Consider the following 19,596-nt stretch of genomic DNA (forward strand, 5'->3'; position numbering starts at 1 on the left):
AGGTTGGCAAGGGAAGACTGGGAGGTGGCAAAGTAGATTCAGCCCATATTGTAACAAGGCACAAAGGACAATGGAATGGAAATCAGAAACCACGAAACCTAAATCCTGGTTTTGCTACTTGCTTTGTGATTAACCACAGATGTAGCCTAAATCCACATAAACATTCTATATGGTAAGAGGAAAGGTAACTTACTCAATGTCTTTTCGTACTGATCCCATCAGATTCTCCCTTTCCCGTACCGCCATAAAGTTTGCTTTGGTTTTATGGAATTCATGTGTATAATCCTGAAATAAATCAACATCCAGTCTCAACACAACTATGGATGAGCTTTTACCCTTCTAAAGTAGCTGTGCCCGGTCATCAGGTCACACATTTCAAACACTAAGCGCCCTGCCACCTGGTACTCGATCACATAAAACTGTAAAGGTAAAACTCTAAGACAAAATGACTTCAAGTAGCGTAGGGTAAAAGAAGGGAGAGATTTTTCTACTTAGTGTTGTACTTAATAAGACTTATGGTTTATTTTTTTTAAACCCTTGCCTCCATCCCCACCTTCCCCTCAGTGCTGGGGATCCAACCTAGGATGCTACAAATGCAAAAATGTTCTACCACTGAGCTACACCCTGAGTTCATTGTCAAGTAAGTTTATAGTTTTGTTCATTTTCCTATTGTCTCTCTTATTTACATTAATTCTGTGTATATTAAACAGATGAGTCATCTGTTGTAGCTTCTGACATTAGATCTTCCTTAGCTTGTCACTGCTCAGAAATTACAAATTTCATCCAGGCTCTATTCAAAACTTTGATAGTTTTTCTTTCCTCCCTCCTTTCTTACGCTTTTTCTACTTTTTAATCTTTGGTGTTGGGGAGGGGAAGAGAGGAGGGAGGGAGAGGAAGAAGGAGCTGGAAGGAGGGGGGAGAGGGAGGAACAGGATAGAGGGGGAGAGAGAGATTTGCCAGTAAAACATTATCTGATCCCTGCTAGGCTGTAAAAAGCTAGGTTTTGATAGTATAGCCTGTAATCCCAGCAGTAAGGAGGCAGAGAAGAGAAGAGCCCTTGGGCTCACTGGCCAGCCATCCTAGCCAAACTGGCAGGTCCCAGTTCCTAGTGAGACCCTTCCTCAAAAACCTAAAGAACTACTAAGGAACAATTAACAAAGGTTGACCACTGGCCTACACACACACACACACACACACACACACACACGCACCTATCTTCAGAGATTTTTTTATAATTTATGCATGCGTGTGTGTGTGGGGGTGCATGTGTACAGGTCAGAGGACATCTTGTTGCAGGTGTTAGTTCTCTCCCTCCACCGTGTGGTGACCCAGGTCTGAACTCAGGTTGTCAGGCTTGGCAGCCAGTGCCTTTACCCACAGAGTCACTTGGTTGGCCCCTAGAAACAAACTATCAATTATCCTCATTTTAAACAGGCCTTAACATGTGGTAGAATCAAATGCTCATCTTCACTTTCAGAACTGTATTAAGCTTTATTCCTGGTTATTCTTGGGATTCTAAATGAACTCTGGTATCATCTCACCATTCTAAAGTAAAGAACGTCTGGTTTGGCTGGTGTGCACTTGCCATCCCAGTGCTTGCGAGGTGGAACAAGATCAGGAATTCAAGGACAGTTTGTGCTAAAAGAAACTCTGTCTCAAAATAAAACCAATTAATAAAAAAAGAAAGAAAGAAAGAAAGAAAGAAAGAAAGAAAGAAAGAAAGAAAGAAAGAAAGAAAAGAAAGAAAGAAAATAAAGAGCTATATGGTCACACACCTGTAATGTCAACATTTGGAGGTTGGGGCAGGAGGACTGAAAGTCAGGGGCAAGTCTAGACTACAAAGCTAGAGCATAGAGGCTGCCCCAAACAAAAAATCACTTCCCATGTACTCCTTTACATGTGTATGTAAGGTTGTTTCATTTACCCCACAAGAGGGCTTTGAACTCTAGATCCTCTTGTCTCTACCTCCCAAGTACTAGGATTACAAGTGTACACCATCACACCTGGCTGTGTGTGTGTGTGTGTGAGAGAGAGAGAGAGAGTGAGAGAGAGAGAGAGAGAGAGAGAGAGAGAGAGAGAGAGAGAGTGAGAGTGTGTTTTCATTTTCCGGGGCTCATGACTGAATAAGGGCCTCATTTATACTATTACTGTGCTGTTCCTGGCTCCCAAGCCCCTTTCATTATATTTTCTAATAGGTCATTATTTATATAGAGGATAATGGCTTGCTTTATATATATCATCTTTACTGAATTTATTTCTACCTTTCTTGGTGTATCAGACATATATGATCTTATCATGCTACATATTAGGAATTTTGCCTCTTCCTTTCAAATATTGATCTCTCAGGTTTTTACTAACTGTACAAACAAACTCCAAAGCAACTCAGACATTTATGGTAGTTATAAGCACCCTTTTCTTCCTTCCTTCTTTCTTTCCTTTTTTGAGTCAGGATCTAATTTAGTCTACTTCAGCCTTTACCTTCTGACTCTCCTGCTCTTCCTCCTAAGTGCCGGCACTATAGCCCTGTACCAGCACATTTAGTTCTATGTAGAGTTGGGAACTGAACTCAGGGATTTGTGTATAACAGGCAAGCATTCTGCCACCTAAGTTGTATCCCCAGCTCCCCCCCCCCCTTTTTTTTGTTTTTTTGAGACGGTTTCTCTGTGACTTTGAAGTCCTCCTTTCTTTAGTAAGAATGCTTTCAGTGCTTTATCATCTGTCATAATCTTAGTTCTCAACCTGACATTATATTTTTGCATTAGGCAAATTATTTTTAGTCCTTCTTTATGTGTGTTTGTGAATGCATGTGTGGTAGTCTGGAAAGCGAGTGGCACTATTAGAAGGTATAGCCTTGTTGGAATAGGTATGATCGTGTTGGAGGAAGTGTCACTGTAGAGGCGGGCTATGAGGTCTCATATATGTGTAAGCCATGCCCAGTGAGACAGACTGTTGCCTCTGCAAGATGCAGAACTCAAAACTATCTCTCCAGCACCATGACTGCCTGCATGCCATCCTGTCCCACCATGATGATAATGGACTAAATCTCTGAACCCTAAGCGAGTCACCCCAATTAAATATTTTTCCCTTTTATAAGAGTTGCTGTGATCATGGTGTCTCTTCACAGCAAATAAAAACCCTAACTAAATTGGGCGGTAGTGGTGCACACCTTTAATCCTAGCACTTGGGAGGCAGAGGCAGGCAGATTTCTGTGAGTTCGAGGCCAGCCTGGTCTAAAAGTTTCCAGGACAGGCTCCAAAGCTACAGAGAAACCCTGTCTTGAAAAACAAAACAAAAACAACAAAAAGAAACCCTATCTAAGGCAGCGAAGGTGCACATTTGCACTTCTGGAGACTAAACTGGGGGCCTTGTGCATGCTAATCACAAATTCTACCACTGAATTATAATTCTATTCATTTTTGTTGTTGTTGTTTTCTTCCCCTCTCCCCCTTAAGACAGGGTCTCACTATGTAGCCCTGGCTAGCCTAGAAGTCACTACATGGATCAGGTTGACTTACAACTTGTGGCAATCCACCTGCCTCTGCTTTGTAAGTGCTGGGATTATAGCTATGTGCCACCGTACTCAGATTCCTATTTGTGGACCAGCAAGATGGCTTAGCGGGTAAGGGCACTACTGCCAAGCTTGATGGTCTGAGTTCAACCCCAAGAGCTCACACACGCATGCATGCACATGCACACGCACACACACACACACACACACACACACACAAATAAATAATAAATGCAGGAAAGGAAACTTCAAAAAAGAGATTCCTATTTTTCTTTGTATGTGTGTGTGTGTATGCATGCATATGTTTGTGTTTCCTATACACATGTATACGGAGGCCAGAAATGAATGTGGGTATCTTCTACTGCTCTCCTGTCTTGTCTTCGAGAGTTGGCCAGCAAGTTCATAGGATCATCTGTGTCCATCTCCCACAGTGTTGGGAGTTAGAAGTACACGTGGCCATCCCTGGCTTGTATACAGGTCGTAGGGATGTGAACTCAGATCCTCTTGCTTTCCCAGCAAGTACTCTGACCAACTAGCCATCCCTCCAGGCTCTGGCTACTGCCGTTGACGTCACCACCTCCAACCACCATCACCACCGCCACCACCTTCAGACATGGCCTCACTCCACAGTCCTGGCTGACCTGGAACTCATTATGTAGACCAGGATGGCCTTGAACTCACTGAACTGTAAGTGAGTCACCCCACTGCCTCTGACTCCTGAGTATACACCAATTTTTAAAGAGTCTAAATGGGCTGGAGAATTGGCTCGGTGGTTAAGATTCTGGGGGCTCTTCCAGAGGACCTGGATTCAATTCCCAGCACCACATAGAAGCTCATAACTCTCTTTAACTCCAGTTCCAGAGGATCTGGCACCCTCACAGACATACATGCAGGCAAAATACAAATGCACATAAAATAAAAATAAATAAATTATTAAAGAGTTCTTAAGTTATAAAGGTTGATTACTTTTCTCAGTAATAAAAAAGTTTGCCACTGGGTGGTGGTGGCACATGCCTTTAATCCCTACACTTGGGAGCCAGAGGCAGGCAGATCTCTGTGAGTTTGAGACCAGCTTGAACTACAGAGTGAGTTCCAGGACAGCCAGGGCTATTATACGAAGAAACCCTGCCTTGAAAAACCAAAAAATTAAAAAATAAAAATAAAAACTTTGCCTTCTAATTTGCACTTCTGTATTATAATACCACCTAATAAATCTTTAAACATTTACTGTGTTTTGTTATACTTTTGATATTCTAAACAGTTAACTAGCCCTCTCCCATGTTACCTTGATAACATAAATGTTTTTTGCCCAACACATCACCTGTAGAATGTCTCTATGTCGCTGCAACGTATGCATCAGTGCTGCGTTCAACGAGGGGACCCCTGCGCTGTTGGTATATTCTGCCATTTTATCGTTTACCCCGGTAAGCTAGGAAGAAAAGGAGAAAATATTTTAAAAACCACTAAAAATAACTCAAGTAAATTATCTGCCTATATGTCCTCTTAGCTGACAGTAAGGTAAGACTCAGTCAGCATTTCCCATAAATGGCATCTGCTACAATCTGGATGGCTGCCACTAAAAATGCAAGTGGTTGGAGGAAGAACACACCTTGAATGAATGGATGGTTTCAATAAAAAACATATCCAACAAATGGCAAACTAGTTGTTACCCAAAAGCACTTACTCTTGCCAAAAGCTGTTCAATTTCAATTGCCATCGTCTCAAACATTCTGTCTTGACTTGATCCATTTAAGAGGGGCGTTGTGTCTGAACTAAAGAGAAGTTTAATTTAAAAATCCATTACTTAGTGTTTAACACAGCCTTAAAATAAGACAATAATTTTTCTTCAAGAGGTCAAATGAACCCTGAAACATTTCTTCTACTTCTTTAAAGATTATGCTTTTACGGTCAGCAAGATGACTCTGTGGCTAAAGGTGCCTGCAGCCAGCCTGATGCCCCGAGTTCAATTCCTGGAATCCACATGGTAAGAGAGACCTGACTCCTCCTATAAGTTGTCCCCTGCCAGTGCACACTCTAGCCCCTCTACATAAATAAGTGCAATTTTAAAAAATTTAACTATGATTCACTTTTCTTTTTAAAAGTATCCCTGGGCTGGAGAGATGGCTCAGTGGTTAAGAGCATTGCCTGCTCTTCCAAAGGTCCTGAGTTCAATTCCCGGCAACCACCTGGTGGCTCATAACCATCAGCAATGACGTCTGGTGCCCTCTTCTGGCCTGCAGACATACAGACAGAATATTGTATACATAATAAATAAATTAATTAATTAATTAATAGTATCCTAGATGTCCTAAAATACTAAATACAAATGACTATAAAGACATTTAGAATGCTACGAACTATTCCCCAAATGATAGCAAACAGTCTAAGCAACTAAAATTCTGAATCTGAAATAACAATGGGAAAGAAGCCAAAAACTCCTTCAAATAGTGAAGAAAAAATGGATTATAGATCCTATTTGGGGCCTGTGAAAAATAACCTTTAGCTTTTCTCCAAAATTATAGTTTCTTATGCCTTTAAGTTCTCTCTTCCTCTAGAGACTCCGAATAAGAAATATACTGAGATTCGAGATTTAAATGGCCCGGCTGGACAAGCAGTTATTAAGGAGTCAGGAGTGAGCACGCAGGCCGACAGAGCCCCAGCCAGTGCGCTGGCGCACCAGACTCCATACCTCCACATGGCATGCATTCACCTCAGCCTATTTCACAGGAGCATCTTTAATGCCTTTCGGTATCACAACAGTCAGTCAGAATCTGACTCTTCTGCAGATGAAGATGTTTGGCAGACTCCAATTTTTTTTTTTTTTTTTTTTTTTTGGTTTTTCGAGACAGGGTTTCTCTGTAGCTTTTGGTTTCTGTCCTGGAACTAGCTCTTGTAGACCAGGCTGGCCTCGAACTCACAGAGATCCGCCTGCCTCTGCCTCCCGAGTGCTGCGCCACCACCGCCCGGCCAGACTCCAATTTTAAAATCACATATCCTGAGAGTTTCACTTACCTCTCTGAAAAACCAGTCCCTTTTATCAGGAGCCCACATATGCGCCTTACTCCAGACGAGTTATTCTTCACACAATAAAATGGATTACATTCTCCACCCTTAGTGAAGACCCATTCCTGCCCTCGTATAGCATTCGGATGTGCTGACTCAAAGACTACATCATCAATTCATCGTCAAAGAGAACCTTAGCCTCCACTGCTCCCGATTCACAGTCACAACAAAAGCAATCAGTGAAATAGCCAAAAAATGGCTATAAGAACTTTTTAACCAGTGATGGTGGCGCACACCTTTAATCCCAGCACTGGAAGGTGGAGGCAGGCCAATCTCTGTGAATTTGAGGCCAGTCTGGTCTACACAGAAAGTTCCAGGACAGGATCCAAAGCTACACAGAGAAACCCTGTCTTGAAAAACCAAAATGGAAGAAAAAAAAAAGAAGAATTTTAAAAAAGATTGTTTATTTTACATTATTTATGGGTACGTTTGTTTGCCTACGTGAGTTTTTGTGCATCATGTGCATGTAGGAGCCAGAAGAGAACAGAAGAGGGCATCAGATTTCCTGTCCAGTTACAGGCAGTTGTGAGCATGCCATGTAGTTCCTGAGCGTCAAACCTGGGTACTCTGCAAGAGCAGTAAGAGTGCACAGCTGCTGAGCATCTTTCCAGCCCCAGACGGTTACTTCTTAAAGACAGATGCTTGCTTTGTATACATAGGCCAAGCTAGCCTGGAACTTGTGATCTTTCTGCTCTATTCTCTAAGTGCTGGGATTATGCCTGGCTTTAATAAGGATTCTTACTTTAGACCTTTAACTAGGTCTTAAGCCTTATTTGTTCTATAAATATTTCCATTTTAAATGCCTTGCAATATGACATAAAAATACCTAGTTCTTAGTCAGGCATGGTGGCATACATCTGTAATTCCAGCACTTGGGAGGCCAAGACAGGAAGGTGAGAGGGTTGAGGCCAGCTTGGGCTACACAGTGATAAAAGGGGTGGTGTGGAGGTTGGGGTGATTTCTTTACTGTGCCACAGCTAAGACAAGGTTGTGAAGGTTTCTCCTAGAATGTGCAACCACCAAAAAGCTGTTTCTCACTGATACAAACCCTTCCCCTACTACATACATTTAAAAGAACAGTGGGCCCATAGACATCAGGGAAGGAAAGTGCCTCTGCCTTTTTTATGGTCACATGCCTAACACCTGGCAAATGGTGACTGTTCACTGTTCTTTAAATATTTGTTGAATGAATGAGTAACAGGGCAATCTCTACTACGGGATATCCCATATTCATCATTCTTAGGACAGTAGAGAAGTCCAGGTCAAAACCTTGTTCTCTACAATATTAGGATTCAGTTAAATCTAATTCACTTGATAATGTGTGATGATCCACAGACCTTCTGATTCTCAACATACAGAAAAACAAAGCAAAAAACAAACAAAATAACCCAAGACGCCCCAAAACAATAATAACAACAAACAAAACAAAACCCAAGATTCGTAAAGAAAAGTTCTGGTGATTGCTGACTATTCATGTGGCATGCTTCCCATCTGGGCTTCAACCCAAAGCCTCAGCATGCACAGTCATCTTTAGTTTCCAGTGCTGGGGTCACAGGCAGGGCCTCACAGCCACCAGGCAAGTCCCTGCCACAGAGCTCCAGCCTCAGCCTGTGTCCTCACAGCCCCAGGTTCTCTGGCAAAAGCACAATCAGTCCCAGTCTGCAGCTGAACTCAGAATGTTTCTTTTAAAGGGAATCCAAGCAGAGACACAGAAAAAGCACTCTGCAATAGTATTTCCTGACAGACTTGAGTTTTCAAATTGTATACTCATTGGCAAAACCAACGCATGCTTTAAATCTGGGAAAAAGCTTTCTGAAGAAAAATTTATTTATTGAAAAAAAATCCTCACTCTCCTTACTTCATGAGTAAATGTGCAAAGCAATGTCTTGCACTGGAGTCCATGGGCATGCTCCTAACATTTTTAGGTCCCAAAGTCAACACACCAGCCTTGTTAACTTTGCAGGCCATGTTCTTATGAAAGAGGAGCGTACTGCATTAGATTCATTCTAAAAGAATAAATACCGGAAAAACAATTTGTATATTTTGCATTTAGGTAACTCCTCAGTTCCATTCAGAAATTAGAAAACAGAATCAGCCAGGTGGTGGTGGAACACTCCTTTAATCTCAGTATTGGGAGGCAGAGGCAGGCAGGTCTGTGAGTTTGAGGCCAGCTTGGTCTACAGAGTAAGTTCCAGGACAGCCAGGACTACACAAAGAAACCTTGTCTTGAAAAACAAAAGTAAACAAAAGCAAAACAAAATCTTTGTGAGCAAATCAGACATTTCTGTGGACTGAGACTGAAACTTCTTTGGATTTGTCGTGGAGCCACAGTGAGTGTGCAATCATGTGTCTCCTATCTCAGCCTCCAAGTGCTGGGGTAACAGGTGTACAGGCCTGGCATCAAAACCATCATTAATATAAACTCATTTTTAAACTCTAGAAGTTTATTTCTGAGCTATCACAATCTTTGTCTAAAGCCCTGACCTGATGTTAGTTTCAAGAATTAGAATTTTTATAAAACAACCCCCCCACAAAGACAATAACAAAGAAATTAAAACATCAACAATTCACCAGCAGACCAGGTCAGAGAGCTCTGTATTTCAGTTTACTTTAAAAGCATCATCTAGTTGAAGGTAAAGAGAAGCCAGTAGTACCTATACCTATCGCGTCCTCCGTCCCGGGCACTGCTGTGACTGTAACTCGTGCACAGTTTGCTGAAGGAAACTAGTTTCAGGTCAAGTTCATTTTCCAGCTGTCGAGCTTGTTTCCTGAGATCTTCAAGAAAATTATAAAAACAAATAATTTTCCACCAACAGACATTAAAAATCACAAGACTATTTTGGAGAAAGCCAACTATCATGTAGTGATCTCTTATCTATTTCCCCGAAAACTGAGGACTTACCCAAGGAAGTAAATTAGTCCCGTAGTTAAGCTTCAGACAGGAGCACTAAGGGAAGCAGTGGTGGGAGACACATAACCTGCCATCAACCAATGCCCTGACATACCTGAGATTACTTTTACAGCAATAACCCAAAGTTGTGACTTGAAGGAAAACAAGAAGAGAATATAAAGCCCGAAGAAATGAAAATGGTTATGACCACCAGATCAATTCACCAGCTAACTGTGTAAGATGCCTGCATTCACTTCCAAAGACTTTTCTTTTTACATTTCACAGCTTTCTTAGGACTTTGGGATTCTTTTCATACAGGTAAAATACCTTAACACACAAAAAGAGCAAATCAACAAAAAATTAAAAATTGCTCTTCAAAAACACTGGGGGAAAATAGAGGTTAAAAATGATGCACCATGAACAGGACAAAATACAAATGTGACAGGTGTTTTATAAGCATATGTCTTAAATGTAGAAGCAAACAGATAAGCACGTGTACGAGCCTGGCTTCTAACAGGCTGGCTGAAAGGAGCCATACTGGGAAACTCCTAGACATATCTGAGTGTTCTGGACTGAAATACAGGCAGGGATAATGTGAGACTGTCTCAGACTGTCTCAGGACTAAAGAACACGGAGGCAATGAAAGGCAGGAAGCGAAGTTGGATGATGGAGTAATCCACCCAGAGACCAAATCCCACTTCCAATGCCAGCTTGGTCCCCTACTGCCTTTGAGATTAACTGACAATTCAGTTCATCTAAAAACTTTAGCTCTCGGTTTTTAAACCTCTACTTCCACGGTTTTCCATACATGCTTAAAGCATCTGGCACAAGGTATACTGCCAATAACGGCTTGCTCTAATTATTACAGTGATTCATAGCCTAATGACTATCAAAGATACCAGCAGCCACTTATACATAATTTAAAGATAAATCTTAGCTACGGTAAGGGCATTTAAAATACGTTTTAAGGTCTAGGAATGTTTCTCTTTAACTCTCACTAATTTTTGTCTAATGGGAAACACCAAGTAGAAAGCATTTTGAAAATATGGCAGACAGGAACTTAAAATTCAGTCCCTCACATCAAGTGGTTGATGATGACAATGCCATACTCTGCGGGGGATTTATTGCTCGCAAAAAGGAAATAGGTTTTAAAAAAAGTAAAGCAGCAAACAGTTAAACGAAAAGGTGAAGCCATTTCTGATCTTTGTGGCTCGTCGTGGTCTAGGAATGTTTTATATGACCTCACTTGATTAGAGCAGATTTTCAGGAATTAAAATGATCTCTTGGCGGGAGGAAAGCAAATGTACCAACTGGAATCCTTGATCATTTTAACAAAGCTGATCTTGGACTCCAGAACAGACGGTAGTTATTTTCAGCATTCTGTCACCCAATCTTCGATGAAGTCTCCTTCTTAAATTGCCAATAGGGGTCCAGGAGGAGACGTTCCACGGCCAATGTCTGGGAGCCCCCCAAGGCCGGGACTCACAAGCTCCTCCCTCACTCCTAGTTTTCTGACAGTGGCCGCAACTCCAAGGCTCTGACTACTCGTCTTCCGGGCTCTGGAGCTTCTGGCTCAGCACTCGTCTCCTCGCAAGAGTTCGTCCCCTAAGTCCCATCCGCAGAGTCTCACCACCCCTCCGACAGGTCCACCCGGAGCCCCGGGCGCCTCTTCCTTTCCATCCCGGCTCCCTCCACTCGGCCCAACCCCTTCCCAGATCCGGTTCACTCCGTCCCAGCCCCTTCCTCAAGTTCCCAGGCCCGGGGCTCCTCTCGGACAACCTCATCCCGCAGCGTGGCCGTTCCTGGGGTCTGTCTCTTTCCTCTGCTGTCTCCCTCAAGACCCAGCCTCACTCTGTCCCCTCAGCGCCTGGCGGGACCCACCCGGAGGCCTTGCCCTCACCTTCCCAGTAATTGCTGGTTCCCGCCGCCATCTTTGTTGCCCAACGTCAGTCGGGACAGGAGAGTAGAGGCGTGGCGGGCCAGAGAGTCACCCCCACGCCTTCTTCCAGCCAGAGCGCCAGGGCTGATGGGATACGCGAGTCTCCGCAGATACCGTCACCTGGTGGACAGTTTGCAGTTTTACAGCTTTAAGTGGCACGGTTGAAAACTTGGGTTTAGCTTGCCTGAAAGTCTCTGTTCTGGGTGTTCATACCATCTTTCTGCGGCCTCAGTCTGCGAGTCGTTCGTCTAGGCGTGTTCCTCCTTTCAGCAGGTGACTGAGAGGAGAGACACAGTTTCCCTCATGTCCCTTTAAATAAGATGTTTTGGGACTTGGAGGGTGTAGCTTAGTGTGTAAGGTGCCTGCCTAGATGTTCTGGGTTCGATCCCCAGCACTCCATAAACAGAACGTGCTGGCACATGCCTTCAATTCTAGTACTCAGGTGATGAGAGGAGGATCTGAAATTTAAGGTCATCCACGGCTACGTAGGGAGTTCGCGGCTAGGGATAAATGGAACCCTGTCTCAAGAAGAAGAAAGAGAGAAGGAGAAAAGGAGTGAGGAAGAGAGAGAGAGAGAAAAGAAGAGGGAGAGGGAGAGAGAGAGAGAGAGAGAGAGAGAGAGAGAGAGAGAGAGAGAGAGAGAGAGAGAGAGAGAGAGAGAGAGATTGAGAGAGAGATTGAGATTATCTTGGTCTGCATTTCCCATTTTCCTTTCTCGGAGCTAGCGGCTCTCTTCCTCATCCTACCTCCACTTGCCTGCCCGTCCTTCACTCTTCAGCATGCCAGTCTTCTCCACTGTCTGTTGTCCTTATGTCTACAGCATCGCCTCAGCCCTCTTTCCTTTCTAGTCAGCAAGGGTGTGCCGTTTCCCTTGCCTTCCCTAATATGCCCACGACTTGAAGCTCTCTGCTGATTTGGTTAGATTGGCTGGCCTGCAAGCCCCAGGTCTGCCCCCAGTGTTGGAATTACAGACCTAGGAGCTATGCCTAACTTCAGGTTTGTGCTAGGGATCTGAACTCACATCCTAATGCTTGGATGCCAAGCCCTTTACCGGCTGAATATAATATGCATTTTATTAATAAATTGTAATGTGTTGTCTAAGTTCATTGAGAAGCTGGCTGTGGGCGTAGGATTGCCACCTCTGCCCCCACACATACACACACTGCATACCCAAGCATGTCTCTCTGTCTCAAAGATCCCCTGTCTGAGGAGGGGCGGGCTGACCCTGTGAGAAAGGAGAAGTAGAAGAGCAAACCGGCCCAAAGAGTAAAAATACCATGTGCATAAGAACCGAAGAGGGTGATGTGTTTGAGTCTAAACTATGTGCCGTCGATCACAGCTGGAAGGCCAATCATTCCTGACAGAAAGATGGCTGTGGTGGGGACGGCTCATCTGCAGTCTCACCTACTAGAAGACATTCTTCCTGGAGCCCTCGTGTGGATCAGAGGCTCCATGACTGTTTCTGATCTCCAGGCTTCCCCGTGGCTTTCTGCTGGATGACGTAAGTGTCTGCCGCCTTCCTGTTCGGCTGTTTCCTTCTTTTTCTTCTGCTTGCTGCCTACCTAAAAAGCACATTTATTTGAGAGTAGCCTGGCTATTCAGGTCATTCTTCCCACAGAACATCGTGCCCTCTCCCCAGGGCCCTCAGTACTCATTAAAAAAAAAATCTATTTCCAGAGTGTTTTAACCAGAACTTAGAGTTGTTCTGGTTGGAGAATAGCCACTGTTCTGTCTTCAAGTTGATTGACAAACAAGTGGGTCTTTCCTTTGCCTCCCCATGTTGCTGCTGAGCCCCTTTGGTGAGTTTGTTTCAATTATTGAATTTTTCAGAACTGAAAACTTGCACTCACTTCCTCATGTTCTTTTCTTTGTGCAAACTGTTTCCTGCTGAGACTCTGTTTAAAATCCTTTGTTACAAGTTTGTTTATAGCTGGGTGTGGTGGCACACACCTTTAATCCCAGTACTTGGGAGGCAAAGGCAAATGGATCTCTGTGAGGCTGAGGATGACCTACCTGGCTTACATAGTGAGTTCCAGGACAGCCAGGGCTATATAGAGAGACTCTATCTCAAAGAAAAAAAAAACAAGCAAAATAATTTTTTAAAAGTTTGTTCATAAATGCTCACCAAATTATTTTCATCTCAGGCGTTTTTAAATCCTTGACAGATAATTCCAATATCTACATGTTGGAGTTCATTGGCTGTGCTTTTTCATTAGCTAAAATTTCCTAGGGTCTTGGCACATGAGTAATATCTATCTGTGTTTGTGTCTTGAGTATTTCAGGGCAGGGGACGATGGATCGGTGGGTAAAGTGCCTGCCATGCAAACATGAGGACATGGGCTCAAATCCCCTTGTACCCATACATGCATGTTAAAAATAAATAAGCCAGGAACAGCAGATTGAATCTGACTCTAGTGTGGGGGTTGGTGGTAGAGTGGGGAGATGGCCAGATTGCAGGAGCTCATTGCTCCCCTACCCCAGCCTAAGGGAATCTGTGAAGCTCCATGTGCAGTGGAAGACCCTGTCTCAAAATAAGGCAATGAGTGATTGATGAGGGCACAGAGCATACATTTCTGGCCTATACATGCACACAAATGCATGCTTACCTGCATGTGCATATGGACACACACACATAAATGTATTACACACATGATAGAAAATAAAAATTAAAAATGTATCATGGATATTTTAGGTATGATAGGTATCTTGGTTTGAATGTGGAATGTCCCCCACAGGATTATTTATTTGAACACTTGGTCTCCAGCTGGTGGTGCTATTTAGGTTGTGGAACCATTTAGGAGGTAGAGTATTGCTGTAGGAAGTGAGCCTTGAGGTTTCAAACCCCACTTCCTGTTCATTCTCTGCTTTCTAAGAACAAATGCAATGTGGTCGACAGCCTCCTACTCCTGCTGCAATGCCTTCCCTGCCCTCTGCGTGTCTTCCTCACCATGAAGGACTGTGTCCCCCTGGAACGTAAGTCAAAATGACCCTTCCTCCCTTAAGTAGCTTTTGTTGAGGGCAGTTTACTATGGCAACGAGAAAGAAGCTAAGACAAGACTCCAGATCCTATTCCCGTCTTCGGTGTAAGCGGATGTCTTCTGACACTGTACCGGTGGCGAGGCTGGGACTTGCATTGATCCTTCTAGATGGGCGCTGAAGTTCCGGTTCTGCCTGCCTGGCCTTTACTCCAGGTTGGGGGAGTGCCTTTTTACTGCTCCCCACTTGGCCGCTGAAACTCAGCAGGGGCAACTATGACATTGCTCAGGTTTTCAAGAAGAGTTTATTGTAGGGAATCCAGAGTAAAGGGCTCGCTTCCGAGCCTTTGCTGTCTAGGTGAACAGGTGCCATCGGTGCTGAGTCACACATTTATTATGTAACAGTATCCTCACTTGCTAGGCTATTCATTGTTTGGTTCTTTTCCTAAAGAGAGAAGGTTTTGCTTAAGCAACATGTGGGTTGTGACCCCTTTGGGGGTCAAATGACCCCTTCATAGGGGTCACATATCAGATATCCTGCATATCAGATAATTATTTTATGATTCATAACAGTAGCAAAATTACAGTTATGAAATAGCAACAAAACAATTTTATGGTTGGGGGTCACCATGACATGAGGGACTGTACTAGAGGGTTGCAGCATTAGGAAGGCTGAGAACCATTGCTTTAGAGTGTTTCTTGTCTGTACCTTTTGCCATTTATGGTGAGATGTAGATATAGAAAACCAAAAATACCCCCCAGGGAACTCACTTGCATCTTGCTCTTTAGATCCTGAGGGTCTCTAGCCTCTGAGGTCTTTCTTCCTTCCGAAGTCTAATTATTCTGTACACAATCCTTAGCTTTCACTGTCCTTAGCAAGAAGAATAGAAACATGTCTATCTTGTCCAAAAATGAAGTTTTCCAGTTAGATTTAAGTTTTCTGCACTGGTTCATCTCATCTCTTTATCTTATCTACAGTCTTGAATGTATTCGTTGCCACCATTTTAATAATGGTTAATTGACACCTCCCAGGACTACTGATATTTCTCTGGGAAAACAATGAAATTTATTTACATTTCACCTTGATAAGTCACAACACAATGTATTTCACTCTGTGGAAAGTTTTATTAGAAATACACTCTGTGCTTAAGACAAGAAAACAAGCCTTGGTTTTACTGGTGAAGTGGGTGTGCACTTTTTGGGTCCCTCAAGTGAAGGTTTGGGTCAAACTTCCTTCCCAACTCTACTAGATGATCTCACTTCAGGGAAGTCTGGGGGACCTTACTGCAGAAATTGTAGGTAAGAAATATACCTTAACATTTGAATCTTTAATAACATGTTAGGAAAAAATAGTTTTTTCTAAACGAGGCCATGTTCACTAGTTACTAGGCCTCTGAGCTTGCTCTCCCCAGGTATGTTCGCGGGAAGAGGCCCCCTTCTTCCCACAGCAGCTGTGCACAAGCCTAAAGTTCACTATTACTTCAGACCTCAGACAAAGACCAGCAGAAAACTTCCATATTCAGACTAGAGATACGTGACATGGAGGAGTGAACCAGGAGCTAGGGTGGGGGGAGATGCCTGTGGGCAAAGTGCTGTGCAAGTGTAAGGTCCTGAGTTCAGATTCTAAGCACTCACATAGGTGCCAGGCAAGGGTGGTTGCTCTCCTGTAATCCCAGCACTAGGGAGGCAGAGACAGGAGATCTCTGAAGCAAGCTGGCTGGCTAGGCTGTGAGCTTTGCTCAAGTGAGAGAATATGGAGTGTAGTGAGGAAGACACTTGACAGGAACCTCTAGTACACACATGCATACACACATGTGTAGGTATGCCCACACACGCAAACATGCATGTATACACACACAGATATCCCACCAACATAGGCATGTAATAAAGAAGAATGAATCCAAATCCATGGTATTTTTTGGTGAGTTAGAGGATCTACTCCTACAGACTAGGCCAACATCTTAGTCTCATATTTGCTGCTATTAGTGGACATGCCGAACTGCAGATTTCTTGAGGTAGACAGCTTTTCTTAAATGCCCAGAAATGTGCCATGACTTCCCAACTGAGTGTCCTCTTGGAAGACAACAGGGTATCGACACTGGGTTTCCTAAAGTCTTGGTCTGCATCGAAAGGCAGGGTCTTAAAAAACAGGTTTACACATAGAAACCAGGTTGTATGGACACCATGTCTGACAAGAAAGCAATGCTCAGGTTAATCTAATTTATCAAGTAGGAGACATGGAAGCCTCTAAACCCTCCCTCTTTAGCCAATTGGAAGGTTCCTTTTCATGCTTCAGAGTAAGTGTGTAAGCAGGCTTCCTGTAGAAAGGTGAAAACATTTTTTCACTTTTCAGGTGAAAACATCTGAAAACACCTCATTAATTCAGGAATGAGAAAAAAAAGCTGTTCCACCACCAGTACTTCCTTTATGAGAGGCTCTTCTCCACTTACATATGACACGGGCATTTATACTCCTCTAACGTAGAAACACCTCCACTAGTGTGTGTAGCATCATTACATAGCAGGTGTTTAATACAGAGCCAGTTATTCTAAGGGTGTGCAAGAGGTTTAGAAAAATATCTCTAATCAAAGCTCCCAGCACCAGATCATGCAGAACTCAGAATGTTTGCCTCCAGAGAGCTCTTGGCATCTTTCTTCGGATGTGCCAAAGACCCAGAGCTGGGCAGCGCAGAGGTGTGCCAACCCCGACAGGAGCTTTGCTGTCAACACACTCACAGTTCATGCAAAGAGAGGAGACACTGCTTGACTGTGCCATTTAGGACCCAGGACAGGCCTGACCTGGCTTAGAGGACCTGAGAAATGAAGACTGGGCAGGGGGAATGAATGGGAAATGACTTAGGGTTTCTATTGTTATGAAGAGACAATCATGGCCACAACAACTCTTATAAAACATTTAATGGGGTGGCTTACAGTTCAGGGATTTAGTCCATTGTCATCATGGTGGGACATGGTGGCATGCAGGGAGACATGGTGCTAGATAAGGAACTGAGAGTTCTTCATGTTGATCTGCAAGCACAGGAAGTGAACTCTGTCACTAAGTGTAGCTTGAGCATAGGAGACCTCAAGCCCACATCCATAGCGACACACTTCCTCCAACAAGGCCATACCTCCTAATAGAGCCACTCCCTTTCGGGGCCGTTTTCTTTCAGACCACCACAGGATATGATGTGTAGAGGGGGAAACTGGATTCTCTTCCAGACTAGGAAGCAGGATCTCCAGGTAGTAGTTGAGGACCAAAGGCTAGACCATATGACAAATAAGGCTGATAGTGGGGAAAACCCACTGGCAAGAGCCCAAAGGGAAAGAGGGTTCTGACCCAAGGACCTGCTCTCCTATCAGAAGTGACCCTGTCCTGTGCCATGGCTAGTTTCCTAATCTATCGTGTAGGTAAGGTGTAGGAGTCAAAGGCTTTACAATAACCGTGTAATGGAAGCCCTGTCGCATGAGACAGACAGCAAGAACTCTGTCCCCTGACTGATGATGGCATCCTCTAGTGCCTGGCTCAGAGGGTCTTATCACCATAATCCATGAAGGAGTTAAGGAAACTGGCACTGGTGCTGGGTGTGTTCTGTGGAGCCGTCACTGAGATTGTTGGGGTCTCACCAGGACACTGAGGTCCATGTTGGACAAACTTACAGATGTGGTATAAGTGCTATGGGATAGTCTGATCGAAGTTTTCAGTAGCGTAGGACATGATATGTTAATGTAGCAAGGCACGATGGTTTGGGCATTCCTTGGCTTGGCAGAAGAGTTACATCCCTAGTGGTAGCTTTCGTACCTTCCACGGTGTAATTCTGGCTTTTGAACAGGTAGCCACATGGGTTCAGATCTCAGAGTGGATTTTTTCTGTATAATGCTGAGCCTTGGACTTAAGAGCTTCCACGTGTAGGCATGTGCTCTGCCGCTGAGCTGCAGCTCCAACTCTCGTGTGTGTGTGTGTGTGTGTGTGTGTGTGTGTGTGTGTGTGTAGGCCAGAGGTTGAAATCAGTGTTTTCCTCAATTATCTGCATTATGCATTATTTTTAAAGACAGGATCTCTAACTAAGCTGATATGGCTGGATTGGCTGGCCAGCAAGCCCAAGGGATCTTCTCATCTCTGCCCACCCAGCACGGGGAGTGTATGCAGCTCAGCCAGCATTTTTATGTGGGTGCTGGGGAATCAAACTCGGGTCCTCGTGCTTGCACTGTACTGAATGAGCCATCTCCACCTCTCCTTTCCTCACCAACCCTTGTTAACTTTCAATTTTGAGACAAGAGTCTCACTAAATTGCCTGGTCTGGCCTTGAACATATTTGTACCCTATAAACCTTGAACTTTTTTTTTTTTTTTTAGACAGGGTTTCTCTGTGTAACTGTCTTAGCTGTCTTGGAAACAGTTCAGTAGACACGGCTGGCCTCGAACTCACAGAGATCCACACCTGCCTCTGCCTCCCAGTGCTGGGATTAAAGGCATGTGCCTTGAACTCTGAGTGGCTGGGGCCATAGCCCTATAGTCTGGCTGGCCTGTAGGAATTCTCAGAGTTCCTCTGGAAGATGTTTCTGCTCTGTTTAAACAGCTCGGACATCCACCCTGCTCACATCACACAACATTTAGGTGCTCTGGTTTCAGACATTCCAGTAACCAGAGCAGCTCTCTCCCCTGCTCCCCAGCATTCCTTACTCCGACTCCACCCCACCCCTTCTGAGATGCATGGTTTCAATCTGCAATATAAGGAGGCCTTGAGCTATGTAACCCAGGCCAGCCTCAAATTTGCAGTGATCCTCCTGCCTTGGTCTTCTAATTTCTGGGATTACCTGACACAGGCTTTCTTTGATTTTTTTTTTTTCTCTTGATAGGTAACTTTTGGTAGAATGCAGTCTATTGTGGATACAACTTTTAAGAAGTAGCCTTGAATGATTATTATCATCCACTGAATAGAATTTAATTGTTGTTTCCTTTGAAAATTATTATTTATTATGATTACTATTGCCATGGGTGTGGGTGGGCACAAGTGCCACAGTGTGCATGGAGAGGTCAGAAGACAACATAGGCTTTGGGGATGGAACTCAGGTAGTCGGGTCTGTGTGGCAAGTGCTTTATCCACTGTCTCAGTTAGGATTTCTATTGCTGTGATGAGACACTGTGACCACAGCAACTCTTATAAAGGAAAACATTTAACAGAGGCTGACACACAACTTCAGAGGTTTAGTCCATTATCATCA

The 19,596-nt window shown here is 43.8% G+C and overlaps 1 protein-coding gene across 3 annotated transcripts in view; it reads right to left on the reverse strand.

Annotated features, from left to right (window-relative positions):
• Gosr1 (golgi SNAP receptor complex member 1) overlaps positions 1-11,414 on the reverse strand; it is a 32,994-nt gene extending 21,580 nt beyond the window's left edge. Inside the window, exons 1-5 of one of the 3 annotated variants that reach the window (XM_057775587.1) lie at positions 11,362-11,414; positions 9,232-9,346; positions 5,193-5,280; positions 4,830-4,937; positions 194-285 (exon numbers count right to left, since the gene is read on the reverse strand). In XM_057775587.1, the coding sequence (XP_057631570.1) occupies positions 194-285; positions 4,830-4,937; positions 5,193-5,280; positions 9,232-9,346; positions 11,362-11,392 (434 nt within the window). In that variant the 5' untranslated portion in view covers positions 11,393-11,414. Of the gene's footprint in view, positions 1-193; positions 286-4,829; positions 4,938-5,192; positions 5,281-9,225; positions 9,347-10,768; positions 10,801-11,361 lie in introns of those variants that run through there. The other 2 variants (XM_057775586.1, XM_057775588.1) reach the window with 2 other exon arrangements.
• Between the last annotated feature and the right edge of the window lie 8,182 nt (positions 11,415-19,596).

The sequence above is a fragment of the Chionomys nivalis genome, chromosome 7, assembly GCF_950005125.1.
Source record: "Chionomys nivalis chromosome 7, mChiNiv1.1, whole genome shotgun sequence".
NCBI lineage: Eukaryota > Metazoa > Chordata > Mammalia > Rodentia > Cricetidae > Chionomys > Chionomys nivalis.